This window comes from Phascolarctos cinereus, unplaced genomic scaffold (assembly GCF_003287225.1).
Source record: "Phascolarctos cinereus isolate Bilbo 61053 unplaced genomic scaffold, phaCin_HiC Scaffold_9;HRSCAF=440, whole genome shotgun sequence".
In the NCBI taxonomy this organism is placed as follows: domain Eukaryota; kingdom Metazoa; phylum Chordata; class Mammalia; order Diprotodontia; family Phascolarctidae; genus Phascolarctos; species Phascolarctos cinereus.
In genome coordinates, this window is record NW_027556402.1 from 131853922 (window position 1) to 131876844 (window position 22923).

The following is a 22923-nucleotide window of genomic DNA, read 5'->3' on the forward strand; positions in this document are numbered from 1 at the left end:
AAGCAACGAATGGCAGGGCTGTTGCATGGCAAGGCGGAATGGGGGAAGAACTCTGATGACAATGGTAAGACCACATCAATACTATGATTCACTTTTCTATTTAATTCCTACAGACAATCCAATGGTAAAGCAATAGCGGAGGTGGTGCTGAAGTTTAAGTCCTGCTACAACAATAATGCAGCGATATTTAAAGACAGGGCAAGAACTATTTTACTTCAGAAGCTGACAGGTGACACTGGATCATTATGCATAGATTCCTCCTCATTTAAACTTTCAGGTAAGCCTTTTAAAGTTCTATCATTTAGTTTGTTTGGGGTTTTTTTGTTTGTTTTTTTGTTTTGTTTTGTTTTTTAGGCAATTGGGGTTAAGTGACTTGCCCAGGGTCACACAGCTAGTAAGTGCCAAGTGTTTGGTCTGAGGCCAGATTTGAACTCAGGTCTTACTGACTTCAGGGCCAGTGCTCTATCCACTGTGCCACAACACGTAGCTGCCCCAAGTTCTATCATTTAGTTAGAATGTATTTGGCTTTGCTTTGTAAGTGGGAGCGGAAAATTTCTCATTATGTATACTGGCTTATTTAATGTGTATCATCTTCAGCCCAGAGGAAACTTGGCATATATAGAAAAATGGCACTAGGGCCAGTAAGGCCTGGATTCAAGTCTTGCCTCTGGTGCAGAGGTTGAGATTCATTGGCTATTTGACCATGGGCAAGGTTTTAACCTCTAGGTAACTCTATAATTATAGAAATTGCAGAGATTCTGACCTACATTGATAGAAGGAGTTTTCTCACTGAGAGTTCCCAATGCCATTGAAATCACATGTCCAGTTTCCGTCCCTATCCAACCACTGTTGAAATGCTGTATATTCCCCTAAAAAAAAAATACCACCAACAAAAATGGAGCTACTATAAATTCACATTATTTCTAAATAAATATGCATGTCAATGTTCCCAATCACAGCACTCAGAACCCTCCTAAATTCCTTTATAGTGTTGAAATTTCTTGCTATCATTTCTACTTCTCAATTGAGAGTCCTTGACTACATATTAACAAAAGAACTAGTCTTAAACACTGATGCATGAATCAAATTCTCAGCTCCCTAGCTCCAACAAATTTGTCCAAGGAGACAGAATATTTTCCCTTCTTTAACAGGAGGACAAAATTGGCCCAAGTGTTCACCAAAAATCCACCTCAAGGGTTTATTCACATGATACACCAAAAGAAACAGTGAGGGAGAAATGTGCTGCCTCTTCCAGACATAATCCCCTTGTGTTATTGAAACATGACTCTCAAACCAAGTCCCTGGAAATTCTTCCCATTCAAACCACTACTTCTAGAGGTTGTGATTTTCTGAAAATTTCTATTTTTAGAAATATTGGCCATGAATTTGCCCTTTGGAAGCTCCAAGGCTACCATAGTACAGAAATGAGGAAAGTAAAGAAAGTCAGCAACAAGTTTCAGCTATTAAACTAAAGTCTCATGAATCACATGTAAAACAAATAGTTTCTAGAGATGACGATTATATCAATCTTCTTACCTTCTGGTAGAATTAACCTCTGAATATGATGGAAATACAATTTACAAATGTGCTTGTTGTTGGTTCTTTGAAGAAGATGGAATTTATTTCTTACACTATGCCTTTTGTGCCTCCAAAATATCCATCCCTCCTTTACCTCCCCTTTCAAAGATTTGAAGTCTCCTGAAATTGACTGCCTTCATAGACATAATAGAATCCAAAATATGGCCTAAATGGCTATAGCATTTTTTTTAAATTATCAAAGCATTTGTGCACACCCCACTTCATTTATTCCTCACAACAGCTAAGTATGTGCCAGATGGGTCTTATTATTCAAGTATTTCAGATGAGGAGATTGAGGCTCAGAAAAGGTAAGTGCCTGACCTAATGCCAAAGCCAGTCAGAGCATACTGAGTTCTCCCAGCTGTGGGCCCAATCTTCTTTCTGTTCTATCATGTTGCCTCTCAGTTTGGTAGACAACATCAAACTCAGCCATTGGCTAAATCAGTTCTCCCAACACCTTAACTAAATATAAATTGAAACACTACTTATTTAATACAACTTGGTCTCATTGAGAAGGAAAGGTGGGAATGGAAGGGGAAGGGAATAAGTATTATACAGTGCCTGCTATGGGCCAGGCACTGTGCTAAGAGCTTTTCCACAAATCTAATTTGATTCTCACAACAGTTCTATGAGATAGGTATCCCCATTTTAAAGTTGAGGCAACTGAGGCAAACAGAGCCTAAGTGATTTACCCAGGGTCACACAGCTAGGAAGTGTCTCAGGCCAGATTTTCATCTCCTATCTTCCTGACTCCAGGCCCAGTGCTCTATTCATTGAACCACTAGTTGCCTCAAAAGTGATTCTCATCAAGAAAAGTGATTCTTATCAGTCTCCAAGCAAGTTATTCTCTATCTTAGATGTTAGATGAGTTTAACTAGTCAAGGTTAGTATAACAGCAGCTCATTGGCTGCCTTTAACTACATTTTGTTATCTGACCTAGTATCCAGTTAGATGTCCCCCAAGCATTTCAAACTCAAGAAGACACTTAGTGTTTGTGTGACCTTAGACAAGAGATTTAACCTCTTTATGCCTCACTTTCCTTATCTATAAAATGAGGATAATAATAGAATCTACCTTACAATGTCATTGTGAGGATCAGATGAGATAATATATGTAAAATACTTTGTAAATTTGACAATGCTACATAAATGCTAGATATTATTATGTCCAGTATAGAACTCATTGTCTTCCCTCTAAATTCACCTCTCCTCCAAATTTCCATATTTCTGTTGAAGTTTCTACCATCTTTACAATTACCCAGGTTCACAACCTAAGAGTTACTCTTGACCCTTGCCTCTCCTTCACTATCTTATATGCAATGGGCTACCAAGTCTTATTAATTTTCCCTCCACAACACATCTCCCATCTCTTCACTCATATGACCACCAGCTTAGGTCAGGCCTTCATGACCACCCTCCTGGCCAATTTCCACACCTTCTTTGTTAGACTCTTCCATTTCCAATCTGTCCTCCACATCCTTACCAAAACAATCATCCTAAAGCACCTCTCACCTACTCAAATAACTTTCAAAGCCATTCTTATCGCCTGTAGGATAAATTATGAAGTCCTCAACTTAGCATTTAATGCACTTCACAAGCTGACTCCAGACAATATTTCCAGGTTGATTGAACATTATTCCTCTTCACATACTCTATGCTTCAACCAAACTAGCCGCCTGGCTGTTCTTCAAACTCAGCACTCCATTTCAAGTCTCATGCCCTTGAAGCTCCTCCTCTCAGAATTAGCTTCCTCCAGAATTTAGCTCATATGCCAGCACTGATATGAATTCTAGTTGCTAGTACTTTCTCTCTCCTCAAAATACCACATCCGTATTTATCTGTTTATGTGTTATATCTTCCCCATTAGAATGTAAGCTCTTTGAGGGCAAGACTGTTTATATATCCCCAGCACCTAGCCCAGTACTGTGTCTGTAGTAGTATTTAAAAAATGCTTTTTAGATTAGATTAGATAGGATTAGTTCCTGGTGCTCCATAAGATAAGGTGGTAGATTTGATTCTTTTATAGGCTGTTTGAGATAATGTCACTAGCTATAACAAGTTTGTGGACCATAGAACAAGAAAGTGTGAACTTTCCACTACTATTAGAAGAAGAAAAAAAAAACTCAAAATGCATTACCTACGGATGATTAATGATATCATCACATACAAACAAAAGGATATTATTATTACTGCTGTTTTCATTGTGACTTTTGGAGATATCATAAAAGATAGAAGAGAGAGAATGAATTATTTATATAGCAAAAAGTATAAAATGGTTTCATATTAGAATCAACCCTTGCTTATGGAATGCACTAAAATGGATAGAAAGCCTGCTCTAAAGTTAGGAGGGGCCCATGTTTCTTTAACCATAGACTTGCAGTATGATTTATATTTTGCTTATACCAATATTAGTTTTGAGGGTAGAGTCATTCTCAGAGTCAAAACAACCAAGGATCAAGTCTTGCCTCTGAACTATATTGGCTGTGGGACCTTGAGCAAATCATTTAACATCTTGGTGTCCCAGGCAAAATAACTACAGAAGAGTTGCATGTCTGCATTAGTAAAGGGAATTTTCTCACCAGGAAAATCACAAGTCCAGACCCCCCAATAAAATTGAAATAGAGAGAGAGAGAGAGAGAGAGAGAGAGAGAGAGAGAGAGAGAGAGAGGGAGAGAGAGAGAGAGATGTATATATGTATATGTGTATATATATATATGTATGTATATATATATATGTATGTATATATATATATATTAGTTTATTTCTCTGAGAACATAGAAATCAATAACTGGGACAGGTATCAGCAAAGGGGACTAGTTAACTAAAGATGAATAAATTTTCAAAAATAATCCACAAAGTTGATAATTTACACAGTAAAAATCAAAAGTTTCCATTATTAGATCAAATACAAATTCCTCAGCTTATGAGTTAAAGCCCTGCAAAATCTGGCTCCAAACTATCTATCTTTCCAGTCAAGCTGCACGTTGTTCCCTGGCTCCCCCAAAGATTCAAATCCACCTCCTTGAAAAGCCCCTTATTGGGGTAGCTAGGTGGGGCAGTGCATAGAGCACTGGCTCTGGAGTCAAGAGGACCTGAGTTCAAAATCCTACCTCAGACACATAATGCTCACCAGACCTATGATTTCATCACTGTAGGAAATTCCTTTTTTACCAATACAGACTGGCTGCTAACATGAAAATTATAGGGCATTGGGAGGGTAAGAGACTTGCCCAAGGTCACACAGCCAGGATATGTCAGAGACCAGACCTGAGCCCAGGTCTTCCTGGCTCTAAGACCAGCTCTCTATGTGCTATCCACTATATCATAGTACCTCTCAAATTCTCCTTGCTAAATTCAACCTATAAGAGGGATAGAAATTGTACCTGTGATTTCATTGATAAAGGGAGCTTACAAATGAGGAAATTATCTCTATCAATGCAGATTGGCACCTTTCCTGCAACTTAGAATCTATTGAAAGTTGTCTAGAGCACAGAGAGATAAATGATTTGGCCAGAGTCAGATCTTCCTGGCTCTAAGGCCATCTCTCTATTCATTCTGCTATGCCTCCTTTTCCTTTGAACAAAACAGAAAAAAATCAAAGAATAAGTAAACATACAACTGCTGTATATACCTACTCTACACCTACTGTACCTCTTGCTGCCTCGTAGGAAAGAACTCCATGAAGGAATCAAATAGGCTTTCCTATGTAGGCTTATAAACCTGATACTCATTCCAAATTAAATTTAATAAACATTCATTAAGAGCCTACTATATGTAAAGCATTGTGCATATATGAAGACACAAATTAAAAACAGTTCCTGCCTTTAAGAAACTTCCTATACAGAGATATAACATGTAAAGAGGCAGCTAGATGGCACGGTGGATAGCTTTGGAATCAGGAGGACCTGAGTTCAAATCTGGCCTTAAACACTTGACACTTACTAGCTGTGTGGCCCCCGGCAAGTCACTTAACCCCAAATGCCTCACAAAAAAAACAATGCAAAACAGAAAACTCTCTATTAGTCTCTGCCCTGCTTCATTTGGGAGCAGCTAGTGGCACAGTGGATAGAGCACCTGCCCTGGAGTCAAGAGGACCTGAGTTCAAATAAATAAAGTCAGGAGAAAGCTAGGTAGAATGGTGGATAGTGTTGGGTCAGAAAGTCTCATCTTCCTGAGTTCAAATTTGGCTCAGACACTTATTAGCTATGTGATCCTGGGCAGGTCACTTAACCCTATTTGCCTCAGACATTTGACACTTACTAACTGTTGTGACCCTGGGCTAGTCACTTAACCCCATTGCCTAGCAAAAAAAAGGCGGGGGAAAGGAATGGGGACAATCTATGCAAAGACCCGAGCTCCAGAAACAGAATTCTGAGTTCACAGATAGGCAATAAGCCAATTTGGTTAGAATGTAGAGTAGAGTACACTAAAAGAAGTGATGAGAAATGAGCCAAAAAACATGGGCTGATGCCAGATTGTGAAGAACGAGTTGAAGAGTTTGAATTCTATCCTAGAGGTAAAATGGGGAGCAAATGAAGATTTTTGAGCAAAGGATTAACATGATCAGGCCTGTGCTCTGGAAACTACAAGCAGATAGAAACTTGTTTTAAAAAATACTAATGAGGTAAAGTAACAGCAAAAATTTTTCCTACTGCCAATGATCAAATCTGGAATGTTAAATAAAGCATGCTCAGTGTAGGTCCATTTTTACTATATGGAAGTCAATGGAAGAAGTGACTAAAGATTAAATGAAAATTTTACTAATTAATATTAGTAGCATCAGTAGTCATAGAATAATAACTGTTTTTATTGCCTTCAATTTTACTCAAACTAAAGTTTCTATAATAACCAGTAAGAAGCCTAATTTTGTTTAGAATATATTAAGAGCTTAGTGTATAGAATATTTTTTTCTGGTGATACTTTTAGAATATAGAGACAACTGATAACCAGTAGCAGATTATGTGGAAGGGAATATGTGACTTTTTCTTTTCAATTTCTAATGGGAGAGTGGTGGTTAGATTTTTTGTTTGGTGAGAGAGAGAGAGAGAGAGAGAGAGAGAGAGAGAGAGAGAGAGAGAGAGAGAGAGAGAGAGAGTGTTAACTTTAGGTTATTGGGTTTAACTATTTTCATAGAAATCAAAAACTCTCCTATCTGCTGAAAAATTCATCTATAATGCAGAGTGCAAACATTCTGCTAAAAAATTGACTTCTGGCAATTAGCAAAATGATGGATATATAGACAGACAGACACATCAATCGATTGATTCCTGGTGTGTATTTTTTGTTTGATTCTATAAGGTTACTTCCCTTTTAAGGTTAGGAAATGCAGCAAATTTTCAATCTAAGAGTAATTTATCATTTTAATTGTCCATGTTTACCTGACCAAACTGGAAGACACAATACTTCATACCTCTCACAAGCTTTCCCTCCAAAAGATTTTAAAAGTTCTTAGGGTTCTTTTTGTCCTGATGTCCCATGAGAAATCATACTATCTTCCAAGGTGGTAAAGCACTAGGATTTAGTTGAAGAGTCAACTTGTATTTAGCTTAAGTGTCAACTCATTCTGAAGTATCAACTCATGTTTCCCACAAGATTTGGAACCAAAATAGAAAGACAGTTTCTCAAATCTTATATTGATATAGTTCAGAGAGGCTGGATTTCAAATCCCCCTTATAATACTTATAGCCAAGTCATTAAAACACTATGAGATATTTCATCATCTATTAAACTTAGATGATAATATCTGTAACACTTCTGCATCTCACAAAACTGTTCCAAAGATGAAGATGCCAACCTTAAATTGCTATGAAAGTATCAGGGATGATAATTATAAGATGTATGCCATATCATCCGAAAAACTGCCAATAGTATATAAAGTCATTACTCTAAGGATCACTTTTCACATAGAAAACATATATTGAGGACTTGAAAGTACGTAGAAAACAATTTGAATAATATGTAACTTAGAAAGGTTACCTTAACCTAACTCCCTCTGAGTTAAGATAAATGTTCAAATTACAAAGGAGGTGTTATATTAATGCTATCCTTCAAATATAAAGATGATATATCTTATATATCCAAAACAAGGCTTATTATTTCTCAAAAAAAACTTAGATACAAAATCCTGTTAGACCTTCCAACTTCCTAATTTCTTCCAATGTTCAAGCTCTTTATATTATATTTGTCTCTTCCCTCTCTAGGGAATGAATTTCAGATATGAAGGGACAGTCATTGAAAAGGTATAAGGAGCTTCTGGTGGAAAAACTCCCTTTACTAATGCAGACCTGCCCCAATCCTGACTTAAAGAATTACCTGAGGACCAATTAAAAAAAAGTAAATTGTCCAGGATCAAACAGCCAGCATGTGATGAGGGCAGGCTTTGAACCTAGGTCTTCCTGAGTCAGATGCTGGCTACTTCAGGCTGCCTCTCAAGCACATTTTATCAGAGCAGAAACAGACATAATTCACTAGCAATGCCCTGAAAGGTGTTTAGGTTAGCGAACATTTTAGGTGCAATGTTCCAATCCTACATTTGGTACTTTTTTATTGGTAGAAGCTTAAGGAATATGCCCATGGACAGAAGGAATGATATCTAGAGCCATAAAAACCCATTAGCCATTAAATGCATTAACGAGGAAAAAAATCTGGAACAGATGATGGTAGTGAAACTCAAGTCATTTAATTTCCCTTCAGTTTCCTCAGCTGTAAAATGGGGATACTAATACTTGCATTAACTATCTTACAAAATCATTGTGGAAAAAGGACTTACAAAACTGTATAATGCACTATTGTGATCATTAAAAACCTTGATCTGAAGCATTTCTAAAGGAGAAATGGGGTTTTGTTTCTGTTAACTTAATGATGACTAATTAAGATTTAAGTGAGGGTAAACAATAGATTTGATGATTAGTCTTGACAGTGGGACTTCTAAGTATTGCCATTAAAAATTTTGTCAAGATGAGAATATATATTAAGGGATAGGTTAATATGTTTGTTTGTTTTTTTAGAGAGGTTGCATATTTCTGAAAACTTGGGAAGGGCAACTGCAAAAGATGTTATGTATATGGGAGGTTTGGATTTTACTGTATACAATCTAGAGCAGCTAGGCGGAAAAGTGGATAGAGCTCCATATCTGGAGTCAGGAATATTCATCTTCCTGAATTCAAATCCAGCCCCAGATACTTACTAGTTGTGTGACACTTGGCAAATCACTTAAACCAGTTTGTCTTAGTTTCCTCATCTATAAAATGAGCTGGAGAAGGAAATGGCAAATCATTCCAGTATTTTTGCCAAGAAAATCCCAAATGGAGTCATGAAGAGTTAGATATAACTGAAACAACAAAGCAACAAAAGTATCCCATCTATTCCAAGTCAAGGAATCAAATGATTCATTCATAGTATCACAGACTTAGAACTAGAAGGCATTTTAATGGTAATCTCCTACTTAACAGGATTTTATTTTTTCCAATTACATGTAATGATAGTTTTCAACATTCATTTTTATAAGATTTTGAGCTCCAAATTTTTCTCCCTCCCCCCCAACCAAGACAGCAAGCAATCTGATATAGGCTATACATGTACAATCATGTTAAACATATTTCCACATTAGTTGTGTGAGAAAAGAGAAAGAAAAAAAAACATGAGAAAGAAAAAATAAAAAAGAAATGAAAATAGTACACTTCGATTTGCATTCGGATTTCATAGTTCTTTTTCTGGATGTGGATAGCATTTTCCATCACGAGTCTTTTGGAATTGTCTTGAATCATTATAATAGCTGAGAAGAGCTAAGTCTAACATAGTTGATCATCACACAATGTTGCTCTTACTGTGTAGAGGTAATCTCTTACCTCCTCATTTTTTATATAAGAAAACTGAAGCCCAGAGAGGTTATCCCTTACCCATAGTCACACAGCTATTGAATGGCAGACCCAGGATTTGAACTTTTGCCAGATGGAATAGTTTTGCTTGCTCATTCAAAAAATTCTTAAACACCCCCCCCCAACTCTTTAATAACTATGGAACTATTTTTGAGAGCAAAGTTACATTTGGGTGGACCAGGACTGTGGTTGAGTTATTCCTGTATCCTTTAGTCATTGTGGTCCCTGATTAATCACTTGATTATGTTAAACCTCAATAAAAGCTCTTGCCTATATTATTAATTAGGATTATAATAATTGCTGTGGTTAAGCATTTCATCTCATTTATCTACCAATAATTTCTTTTTGAAATCATAAATTTTTTCAGTACAAAATGACAAAAAACAAAAAGATTTCAAAAAGAAATAATTAGTAGATACACTCACACACATACATACATATACACACATTCCCTGGATATTCCATGGAATGAACTTTCTCCCTCTCTCCTTCCTCCCCCTTTCTCTTCATATATACAAATATATAGATATCAATAGCATATACATAATATCTTATTGTGTATAATAATTATATGTATATAATATACATTCATGTGTAATATACATATATGTAAATCATATACATTTATCCATAAAATGTTATTTCAGTACAAAATAACAAATAAGGTACAGGATGTCCCAAAACTCTTAGTGCAGTTTACAGCTTTAATAGCTTTAAATCTGCATCTTGTTTATGCATAGTTGCTTTCATGTTGTCTTCTCCATTAGAATTCGAGGTACTTGAGAACAGGGATTTGTTTTGTTTTGTTTTGTTGGGGGTTTTTTTGTTTTCTTTTGTTTTATTTTTGGGTGGTTTTTTTTGTTTTATTTATATCCAGGGCACTTAGCACAGTGCCTGGTATGTAGTATGTGCTTAATAAATGCTTGTGGACTCTATGATTAATAAATTAATAGGTTTGACCGAACAACAAAAATAAAAAATGTACTTGGTCAGTAAAAAAAGAGGGAAAGGATCACAATTGTTTTTCGTCCCTTGTCCTTTGATATAATCTCTTTGGAAGCAAGGGGAATGTGCCTAGGTGATGGGGAGAGAAAGCTAAACTTGAAGTCAAGAAGACCTGAATTTGAATCCCATCTCAATCGCTTACTAGCTTTGTTACCCTGGGCAAGTCACTTAACCTCTCTCAGACTCAATTTCCTCATCTGTAAGAGGGGAATAATAATAGCACCTACCTCACAGGGTTATTATGAGAATCAAATGTGTAAAGGAGTTTGCAGTCTTTAAAATATAGTATAAATGCTACTTCCTTTTAACTTTCTATATAGAGGGTTCTATACACAGAGAGTGCTCAGTAAAATACTGTTGGCTAACCAATTTGGAGGGAAACTCATAATGGCCCAAGCCTTTGCATCTGAGTCTGGATTATAAGTCAGAGAAATACTATTGAGGCAAGACAAACAGTAATATTGAAACCCTTACTCCATTCTTTTTCTTCTTTTACTTGTCTTCAGCATTACCATAAGTAGAGGCTGTCCTACAAAGCCTTGAGTCAAGCAGAAATAGTATAAAGCCAACTTTAATGGTAAAATAAAAACATTTTTTTCTCATGACCTTACTATATACCACAAGGAACCTCAAGTAGCAGGGGAAAATTAGATTGGTGGGGGGATATTTCTAAAGGTGTGGTACTTGGGGCGGAGCATTAACTTTTTGCCAATACACATTAGAAAGATCAATTGTTCAACCATCATCTTAAAATAATTTAGTACACATCTCCCAACATGCTGATTCCAAAACAAAATACCACATGCCATGTCTAACAAAAAATAGTTTCAGAAGGCATCCATGAAGGATCAGACATGGAAATAAAACAGCTTGCTGTTTTTAAGTATCTATGAGTCATGTCAACTCAGCAGCCTGAACTGCTTTTGCCTCTCTGTTCAGACAGGTTGCCTTTTTTGGTGGAGAGTTCTTTTGTCTTCTTGGTTAGTTTTGCAACCTAATGTAAGAGTGTGTAATTGATTTAAGTCTTTATACTGTAATTGGCATGTAGAACTGGTTACTCCCTCCAAGATTCATTTCATCTGATTTTATTATGCCAAGGATAACAATTAAAAAATGAACCCATATTGACTTTTACAGTGTTTAATTTACAGGGCAACTTATGATTTTTTTGTTGTAGGACATCTATTAAGTGCAAATGCTATTAGATTTATGGATTTCCAAATCCCAGATATAGAGAATAACGATGACTCATTTGTTCAGCTGCTCACACTCTTTCCACTTGTATAGAACAACAGTAAGACGATCTCCCCACAGCAAAGTAATCTATAATAATTATAATTTCACTTGGTGATATTCCCTGGAATGACTTCTCTATCTAGGAATGTCTAGATACCATCAGATCAGACACTGTATATAAAATATTTTGCAAACCTTTAAGCGATTGTGTAAGTGTATGCTATTATTATTATTGTTGTTGTTGTTACTAAACTCACATTCTTTAATGGTAGTTCTAGTAGTAGTAACAGTAACAGCAATAATTTACATACTTTTATGGCTACAAAGCATTGAAAATACATTATCTCATTTGATACACTAGCCCTCTCAATCCGATGGGATGGGCATTGTTAGCCAATTCTGTAGATGAGGAAACTAAAAATCATAGATGACACGTAACTTGCTCCTGGTAGAGATCAATATGTGCAGCAGAGCCAAGTCTTGAACCCAGGTCTTCTGACTATATCACTGTCTTAATAAATTTCCATTAATCTTGAATGCTTTGAGAATGGAATTCTCTAGTGAGTATCTGTAGAATGCCAGTTCCTTGAAAACATGGGTTGTCTTATTTTTGTTTCGGTATCCTTGGCACTTTGCGCAGCTCCTTTCATGTATCAGCTATTTTTAATAAGTGCTGGTCCAGTTCATTGAAAATTCTGATTAACTGAAGGTTACTATACACATTTTACCAGTTTTCATAGAATTACAACATATACCTTAGAGATCATGTAGTACATCTCCCTCATTTTAAAGATGAGGAAATTGTTCACGCCTAATTTACTTTAAAAACTTATCTCAGAGATAGGTAACATAAGGACCACTACAAAGACTTTAATAAAAGAATCAGAAAAGGCAAATGTTCTTAAAATGCTAAAGCTAATATTTTATATTTTTAATTATTATGAAATCTATCATCCTCCTGTCATACTGAAAAATTCAAGTTATTTGAATTTTCTCATGTTTGGATTTTAGACCAATTAAATATTGGCTTTATTATATGTGTATATGTATATATAAACTACATAATGTTTAGAACTTTCTAGAATAAAGCTTAATATATACAATGCTCTTCAAAGCCCACCATCACATGCTTGGGATTTTATTAGAATTGGAAGGACGAATGAATGGATTTATGATCTCATTAACAGGGATTGATACTTCCTCCACCAATGCACATCACAAACCATTCAATCTCTTTCATAACATGTGATACTTTCCCACATATTTCTTTAAATCCTATATAGAGAACATATCTAATGGGCTGGCCTTTCTGAAAGGTATTGTAATATTTCATGGATACTGATGCAATATATAGATTGCTAATCTAGCATTTCTCTCTCCCAGCATTTCCATTTAAATATGATCGATGGTGCCTTTTTTGTATGATTTTTTGTTTGTTTGTTTTGGGGGGGTTTTTTAGGCCATTGGGGTTAAGTGACTTGCCCAGGGTCACACAGGTAGTAAGTGTTAAGTGTTTGGTCTGAGGCCTGATTTGAACTCAGGTCCTCCTGATTTCAGGGCCGGTGCTCTATCTACTGCGCCACCTAGCTGCCCTTTTGTACGATTTTAAAGGTACATCACTAATAATAAACTACAGCCTACTACAACTATCACGGAGCTGTCTGGTGCACTTTTTATTTTAACTCTGAAAAGACTGGTATTCTATAGTTTGCTGCCATACAGGATCACTGGGAGGATATTAATATTGAAGAGATGTGCTTCTGCATAAGCAGGGGAGATTGGGATTATAAAAAGCACCATGTAACTTCCCAAATGTGATGCTGTTATCTCTCTTTCTATTCAGTTTTGGAATCTATTTTTTGTTCATCTGCCATAACTTTCCCAACTACATATACTAACAGAGTAGCTTAATGGGCTGCCCAACCAACTTATTGTCATAATCTGGAAAAGATGATTTTTTTAAACGCTGGGTCTCCCTATTTCATTCAGACTATATTTCTGACCTGGACAAGTTACCTCCTTTCTTAGGAACTTGGTAGTCCTTCAATCCCATGGGGCTTAACATATTAATGCAATTTAGTGCAGACACCCAGTTGCCATAGCCTTCTATAGCTCAGAACTTCCAAACTCAAAACATTCCCCTGCCTTAGCCACCCTAGTACCTAGGATTACAGGCATGTGCAATGACGTCCAGACCAAGATGATTTCTAATCTCTTGGTTTTCTTGTGTGCGTTGCTAGCTCCATCACTTTTAAGTGGTTCTTTATTTCATTGAGGAGGTCTTATATGTCTTAAAACTTGGTGCAATCAGCACAATATCTCTATAAACAAAAGCATCTAAAGAACTTAAATATTTTTAGGGAAATCCACACACAATCTGCCACAACAGTGGCAAATACCTTAAGCAAAGATAGATGTCAATTTTTAGATATACATACATATAAACATGTGTATATATACACACATATATGTCATGTATCTGGAGATATTAAAAAATCAGTTGAAGGAAGTTATCTCTGCAGTTCTATCTATAAAGGATTCCTATTTGATTTTGACTGATGCATGGGACATCTTTTTTGCGGGAAGCCTTTTTCATATTCAACAAAGAATAAACACACCAGAATTTTGTATTCACGGCAGTCTACAGTAGAAAATTATCTGCAAAGCCTGCCTGCTATTCCCTGCCTTGAAGATGGTATCAGTGTGTGCCTAGACCATTCTAATATTTTATAGAACTCAGAGGATAAATAATGATGGCTTCTTGACCACCATTTATTATAATTATGTTTATGATGTTTTTCATTCTTTGAAATTTTTGTTTCTTTGAGATAGCTTGAAAATTAATTCCAGTATGCTTTTAGAATTGTATCTCATTAAGAATAGATTTCTTCTCTAGGTTTGGCCAGATCCAATCTTCTTCCCAACTTTCTGTTCTTCAGTGCTATTTCCACTTTCTCACAAAATATATCAGAGATTGAGGTAATAAAGTTATAATACACAGGATAATAGAATTCTAGATTTAGAAATGGAAGAGACCTTGGAAGTTATTGGTTTAGCCCCTCATTTTTTTCAGATGAGGAAACTGAGGCACAAAGAAGTTAAGTGACATGCCCAAGGTCACATAGGCAGTAGGCATCTGAGGTGATATATGAAACCAGGTCTTCCTTACTCCCAAGTTCTGTGCCCTTTGATAGTTCCACTATCATTCATAATGAAAATAAAGTACATAAAGAAATGTTGGCTAATATGCTCCATTTCACATCCATTTCTTGCCCTTCCAGTTTAATACATAAAGATGATTTAGTTGAGAATTACATTAAGCTTTCTATAGGTATAAATTCCCATCTACTGATTTTTGCTGCTTTCCTCTTTATAATCATTTTCAAATGAACTTGCACTTTAAATAGGCATTACCATTAGTTATCATTTTTGTTGTTGTTTAGTCATTCAGTCATGTCTGACTCTTCATGAACCCATGAACCACAGTATGCCAAACCCACCCTCCATGGGGTTTTCTTAGCAAAGATACTGGAGTAGTTTGCCATCTCCTTCTCCAGTGGATCGCCTCTTTTTTGTCAGAGATCTCCATTATGACCTGTCCATCTTGGTAACCCTGCATGGCATAGTTCATAGTTTCACTGAGCTATGCAAGCTCCCCTGGCATAATCCACACAGTGATCCAGAAGGCATCTGCTAACAGGATCAAGTGTTGACTGAGGCAATTTATGCGATCTTTTCAACTTCGTGGCAACTGCTTTGCAATCATTAAACTTCTCAAAAACGCTAATATTAAAAGGTGGTAAGAGGCAATATCTTTATTTTTATACATCATCCATTTTTCAGAGTCAACAGCTTGTTTGAGTAGGTTAGATTGGAGCTCATAATTGGTAATTGTATACAGTACTGCTATCTTTATCCTCTCTTTAATTAGACATTAGTTTTGAACTTCGCTTTAACCTGTTTGTGGTGTGAAGATGGCTGATTATTAAATTTTTCCATGCTGGTAATAAGTAATTTCTTATCTTTTAAGGTTTGGTCAGTTTCATTTGTTGTTGCTTGAAGTACACCAAGTCTAGTTTCTCTGGATTCCTTGAAGAAAGTATTCATTATATATAGACATAAGGCTTTGAAGTAATCAATACTTCTTTTATTTTCAGTCAATCAATAAGTATTTATAAGTGCCAGTTATGTGCCAGGAACTGTGCTAAGTGTGGGGGAAAAAAAGAAAGGCAAAAGATAGTCCCTGTTCTCAAGGAGCTCACAGTCTAATAGGGGAGCAAACCTAAAAATAGTTATGGACAAACAACGTATTTATAAGTTACATGGGAGATAAGGTTTCTTCATTTTTTAACAATGAATTTCATATTTTTCTTTTTTTGCTGACCCCAACATCACATTGTCACTAAGTATCAATGAGTATATGTTGACTTGGTTTAAAAAGCTTTGTCGAGTTCTTCATAGAACTTCTCCACTTCTTCATTATCTGCAACCAATACTGGTATAAAATAAGCTATAATAATTTCACTACAACTTGAGATAAACAAGTTTTCTATGAGATGATATTTCTTGTTAAGTTCCACCAACTCTTTTAACTACCTCTTAGAAGAGAATCTATGAACTATTCTGTCATTTAGTTATAACATCTTTATCTGGTTTTATAATGTCTTTATCTAGGTAAAGAAGTCATTCTCTGCCTCATTTCTTACCTGGCCTTAATTACTGAATGGGCATTGCCTCAAACTGAGACCTGGGAAAGACCTTAGCTTAAAAAAGGCCAAGGTCTCTCACTGCATCCAGGGCCATCTCCAGTTGTCCTGATCTATATCTTGCTGCTCATGCCAGATGGCTCTGGAGGAGAAAGTGAGGCTGGTGATTTTGCACAGCCTTCCCTCATTTAAATCCAATTCACCTCCCTGATGTCATGGTCCTCTTTAAGAAGGAAGGACAAACAAAAACAATATTATGTACCTACTATTGACCATGAAATATTCTAGGCACTAGAGAAAAGACAAAAACTAGTCTCTATCCTTTGATAAGCATACATTCTATTGTGGGAAAACAATAGGTACACCTATAAGTAAATACAAAATATATACAAAATAAAATCATAGCAATAAAATAAAAAGAAATTTAGGGGGAGGATAGTAGCCACACATAGGAAGTGGTGCTAAGTCTGGGAGAGACTAAAGGGATAGCTTATTTTTAAAATGGTACAAAGACATGAGAATAAATGTCCTGTATAAGGAATAATAAGCAGGTTGCTCTGCCTGGAAGTGAAATAAAGAATACATGAAGGAAAGTAATATGTAATAAAGCCTGGAAAGGAAGGCAGGAGTAAGTATGTGAAGCACTAGATTCCAGATGAGTAACATCTCTTTAGTTGCTGGGCTAGGAGCTTACATTTATAGAAAAAAAAAATTAATGTTTGTAAATGACCTGAAAACTTTTAGGTGATGATTTTAGCATCCTTTTTATCTATCACAGTTACCAGTACTGAGCAGACAGGGGCTGGAATGGACCAAATTAGATCATACTGCAATAGTAGTAGTAGCCAGCAGGAGTAACCATCCCAACCATCAACACAAGAATGCCTTGGGATTGCAGCCTCTTCAAAGACAAAAGAAGAAATTCAGGAATCTGAGGAGATGTATGCCTCCACACATTCTCCTAACTTCCCCATTGTTTCACTGCTCTCCCTCCCTCAGTTTCCCTCCCTCTCTCCCATCTTTCCTCCCTCAATCTTCTAGGAATGGAGGAAGGACATTAAGAGGACTTAATATATTAACTTTTAATCTCTTTTAATAAAAATATGAATACAGGAGATGGATATAGAAAAATCATTTCTCTTCATAGAATTCAATCATTGGAGACTGGATATGATAATGAATGTTTCAACCTATTATGTCCTATAAAGGAGAGAAACCCCATGCAACTAACATATAATGGAATTTTGTTGTACTATACTTATGTTTTCTTTCTTCTTATCTTTTTGTAGATATTGATACAGATACAGCAGAAAATCTTCTCAATATTTGTAAGTTTGATAATAAATGTATATTTTAACATAAAACCTAATTTCTTGGAGACTCAAAGGAGACTCTCAAAGTCTGAGAGTCAAGTGTCATGTCATGTAGGTGTTGTCTTGATAGACTTGTTTTTAAGTCAGTACAAGAAGTTGACTATTATCCTATCTTTAGTGTAGAACTATCTAAAAGCAGAGCATTTTTGCATTTGGACAATTTTAGGCTGAGAAATCCTACACACAGATGGCATTTGAGAATGGAAAACTAGGTGGAGTGGTTTTGGGAGATGAGATGGTAATAAGGTATCAACACATCATTCTTAGCTTCTCCTAAATGTTTAGAGTGCTTTGAGAAGCAAGAAAGTAAGCGCACACACGCAGATATCTAGCTAAGTGCCAAAATAACATCCTTGCTCTTTCCCCAGCTGTCTACTCCAGGGAAATCTTTTTCACAGGGCTCCCACCTCTGGAGGAGTAGGCTACCACAAGTCCAAGAGTCCTTAGTCCTTAGAAGATTGACTAGACAATGCTGTTAGATAAATGTAGTCAACCTTCAAAGTCAGGGGACACAGACCCACCAGCTCAATCTGCCCTTCAGTAACCATTAAAGCATCCTCCAATCCAGGAGCCAGAGAGGATGCTTCTTTAGGCACTGGAAGAACTGGGGCGCAGCAAGGGTTGCTGAGCCCTGTCAGGTATATCTGAAGATTGTGGACAAAGGCAGAGGTATTCCAAGAATAGAGAAAGGAAGGTGGGAAACCTGATTTGTTAAAAAAAAAAAAAAAAGGAAGAAAATAGACTCTTTCAACTGTAGATTGATGAGCTTGGCTTCAATGCCTACAAAGATTCTAGGACATTAAAAAGATAATTAACAAACTTCTAGAAAAGGAAGCAGGGATTTGAGTGAGCATGGCTTTCACAAGTACATGTCATGACAGAATAAACTTATTTCTATTTTTTGATAGGATTACTAATTTGGAAGATCAGGGGAATGCTATAATTTATAGGTTACCTAGATCTTAGCATTTCATGAGGTATCTCAAAATATTCTTGTGCAAAAGATAAAAGGATATGGACTAGAAAGTAATAGAAATAGATGGATTTGGAACTGGTTTGATGATTAAACTTACAGAGTAGTTATTAATAGTTGAATGCCAACTTTGTAACAGGTCTCCAATGGAGTATCCTAGGAATCTACACTTGGTCCTGGACTTTTAATATTTTTTATCAGTAATTTGGACAATGGCATAAATGGTATGCTCATCAAATTTGCAGATGGCACAAAGCTGAGATGGGTAGCTAACACACTGGATAACATAGTCAGGGTCCAAAAAGATCTTGACAAGCCAGAGAGCAGAGCTTAATGTAATCAATTAAATTCTATGGGATTTAATGTAAACCTTTATACCTGGGTCAAAAAAAAAACTTCACAAATATAAGCTGAGAAAAACATGATTAAATAGGGTTTTTGCTTTTCTGAAAAAAAAAAAAAAGACTTGGGAGTTTTAGGAGCCTACACATTCAATATGAGTCAGAAGTGTTATGTAGCAGCCAAAAAGAGTAAGTCTGAGCTTAGGTGGTATTAAGAGAGATATTGTATTCTAGCCTGGTCAGATAATATCTAGAGAACTGTGCTCAGTTCTGGGCCTCACAGTTTAGGAAGGACAATGATATCTATAAGCTGGAGAGATTCCAAATGAGGGCAATAATAGTGAAGGGCCTTAAGTTCATGTCATAAGTGAATCAGCAGAAAGAACTGGGGATATTTAACTTATAGAATTGCAAAGTAATGTCAGTAGGAGAATCAGAACACAGTACTTGGGTTCAAGGATTCGAAGAGCTATCTGGAGAAAAGATCAGTCTTGTTCTGTTTGATTCACAAGAACAAGACCAGGAGTAATGTGTAGAAATTGCAAAGAGGAAAATTTAGGTATGATAGGAAAAACTTCAGAGAATCATAGATTCTTGGTTAGAACAAACCTTAATGATCATTAAGTTGACATCCCTCATTTTATAGATGAAGAAACTAAGCACAGAGAGGTTAAATGGTTTGCCCAAAGCAATAGGTGTCTATTGCCAGATTTGGCATAGGTCTTCCTGTGGCTGCATTTGCAGATCTCGATCAAGTATACTATGATGCCTTTAGTTTTCTAATAAAGCTATCTGAAGGTAGAATAAGAATAGGATATAAGGCTGTGAATGAATCAGAAAGTAAAAATAAAAGGCTAAATGGGAAAAGGAAAATATATGTATTTCTATTTCTATATCTCTACAGAGAAAGAGGGAGAGAGAGAGAGAGAGAGAGAGAGAGACAGAGAAAGAGAGACAGAGAGAGAGAGAGAGAGAGAGAGAGAGAGAGAGAGAGAGAGAGCAACTCAGAACTTCCATAGAAACACACTTTCCACTCACCTTCATAGTATGCCAAGGCTTCATCATATATGTGTGCATATATGTATGTATGTATACACACACATACATATATATATGTATCTTTTTTTTTAATTTGTAGTACCTGTGATTTTTATTATCCTTGTAAAAATATAAATGATAAGTGTACTTAGGGCTTATTTCAACTCCTGAATTATATCTTCAAGTATTTTTTAATTTATTATTATATTTTAACATTCTTTTTAAATTTTGAATTTCAAATTCTCTCCCTCCCTCCCACATCCTCCTCCACCCAATGAGAAGGCAATTATACATGTGAAATCATGCAAAACACATTTCCATATTAGCCAGATTTTTTAAAAAGCATGAAAAATTAAAAAGTGAGAAAATCATGCTTCAATTTATACTTCGAGTTTATCGATTCTCTTTCTCTGGAGGTATATAGTATAGCATTTTTACATCATGAGTCCTTTGGAATTGTCTTGGGTCATTGTATTGATCAGAGTAGCCAAGTCTTTCACTGTTGATTATCATTACAACATTATTGCTACTGTGTATAATGATACCCCAATTCTTCTCACTTCACTTTGCTGAATCAGCTCACACAGGCCTTACCATATTTTTCTGAAACCACCAGCCTTGTTATTTCTCACATCACAATAGTATTCCATCACAATTATATACTACATCTTGTTCAGCCACTCCCCAATTGATGGACATCCCCTCAGTTTCCAATTCTTTGCCACCACAAAAAGAGCTACTATAAATATTTTTGTACATATAGATCCTTTTTTCTCTTTGATCTCTTTGGGATCCAGATCTAGCAGTGGTATCACTGGGTCAAAGGGTATGCACAGTTTTCTAGCCTTTTAGGCCTACTTCCAAATCGTTCTCCACAATGGTTGGACCAGTTCACTATTTCATCACCAGTTCATTAGTGTACCTATTTTTCCCTCATGCCCTCCAACATTTGTTGCTTCTGATAAGTATGAGGTGATACCTCAGAGTTATTTTAATTAGCTTTTCTCTAATAAATAATTATTTAGAGTACTTTTTCATATGATTATAGATGGGTTTGCTTTCTTCTTCTGAAAATTGTCTGTTTATGTCTTTGACCATTTATGAATTGACAAATGGCTCTTATTTTTATAAATTAGACTCAGTTTTATACTTAGTATATATTTGAGAAATAAGACCTTTATCAGAGAATCTTGCAGCAAAAAAATTTTGCTATTACTTCATTGTCTATGGTACCTTTTAGCAAAATGTAGTTTCCCTGCTTATCTCTTTCAATTAAGTCTATTTTCACTTTTGCTTTGTCTAAGATCATGATTGCTACCCCTGGCTCTTTTTTTTTTTAGTTCAGCTGAAGCATATTAGATTCTGCTCAAGCCTTTTATTTTAACTCTGTGTGTATGTCTTTCTCTTCCAAGTCTGTCTCTTATAAACAACATATTGTTGGATTCTGGCTTCTAATCCATTCTTCTGTCTGCTTGTTTTATAGATGAGCTCATCCCATTCACATTCACAGTTATGATTACTGTTTATTTCCCTCCATCCTGTTTTCTTCTGTTTGTCCTTCTCTCTCTTTTTATCCTGTCCCTCCTCAGAAGTCTATTTTGCTTCTAATTACTGCCTTCTTTAGTCTATCCTCCCTTTTATTATCCCCTCTCTTTCTCTTATCCCCTTCCCCTCCCTGGATAAGTTACATTTCTATAAACAACTGAGTGTGTATACATAGTCTTCCTTCTTTGAACCAATTCAGATGAGAGGAATTCCCCTCCACCCCCTCCATTGTCCTCTCCACTATAGAAACTATTCCTTGCATGCCTTTTTTTATAAGAAAAAATTTTCTCCAACCTACATCTCCCTTCCCCCTTCTCCCAGTCAATCATCCTTTCTCACTACTTCATTTTTCTTTCTTGGGGGGGAGAGGGAGGAGATCATTTTAACATAATCAACTCACATCCAGGCCCTCTCTATATATAAACTCCCTTAACTGACCTAATAATGTTCTTGGGAGCTACATGTATCATTTTCCCATAATGGAATATAAATATAAATAATTTTAACTTCATTGAGATCCTTATGATTACCCTTTCATGTTCATCTTTTTATTCTTCTCTTGGGTCTGCTGTTTGAATGTCAAATTTTCTGTTTAGCTCTGATCTTTTCATCAAGAATGCTTGAAAGTCCTCTATTTCATTAAATATCCATTTTCCCTTCAAAGGGTTATATTCAGTTTTGCTGTACAGGTTTTTCTTGATTGTTATTGTAGCTCTTTTGCCTTCTGGAATATCATATGCCAAGTCCTTCACTTCTTTAACATGGAAGACACTAAATCTTGTATGATCCTGATTGTGGCTCCACAATAGTTTAATTGCTTCTTTAAGACTGTTTGAAGTATTTTCTCTTTGACCTGGGAGCTCTGAAGTTTGGCTATAACATTCTTGGGAGTTTTAATTTTGGGATCTCTTTCAAGAAATGAATGGGGGATTGTTTTTTTCCTCTGGATTTAAGATATTGGGGTAGTTTTCCTTCATTATTTCTTCAGATATGATGCCTAGGCTCTTTCTTTGATCATGGCTGTCATGTAGTCCAATAATTCTTAAACAATCTATACTTTATCTGTTTTCCAAGTCAATTGTTTTTCTGGTGAGATATTTTACATTCACTTCTATTTTTCATTTTTTTAACTTTTTTATTGTTTCTTGGTGTCTCATGAAGTCATTAGCTTCCAACTTGTCCACTTCTAGTTTTTTAAGGAATTCTTTTCTTCGGTAAGCTTTTGTACCTCTTTTTCCATTTGGCCAATTCT

At 35.9% G+C, this 22923-nt stretch overlaps 1 protein-coding gene across 1 annotated transcript in view; it reads left to right on the forward strand.

Annotated features, from left to right (window-relative positions):
- LOC110217399 (transmembrane protease serine 11C-like) overlaps positions 1–22923 on the forward strand; it is a 109825-nt gene that overhangs the window by 49693 nt on the left and 37209 nt on the right. The window contains exons 5-6 of the mRNA XM_020999792.2: positions 114–277; positions 17691–17729. Coding sequence (XP_020855451.2) covers positions 114–277; positions 17691–17729 — 203 coding nt within the window. The remainder of the gene's footprint in view (positions 1–113; positions 278–17690; positions 17730–22923) is intronic.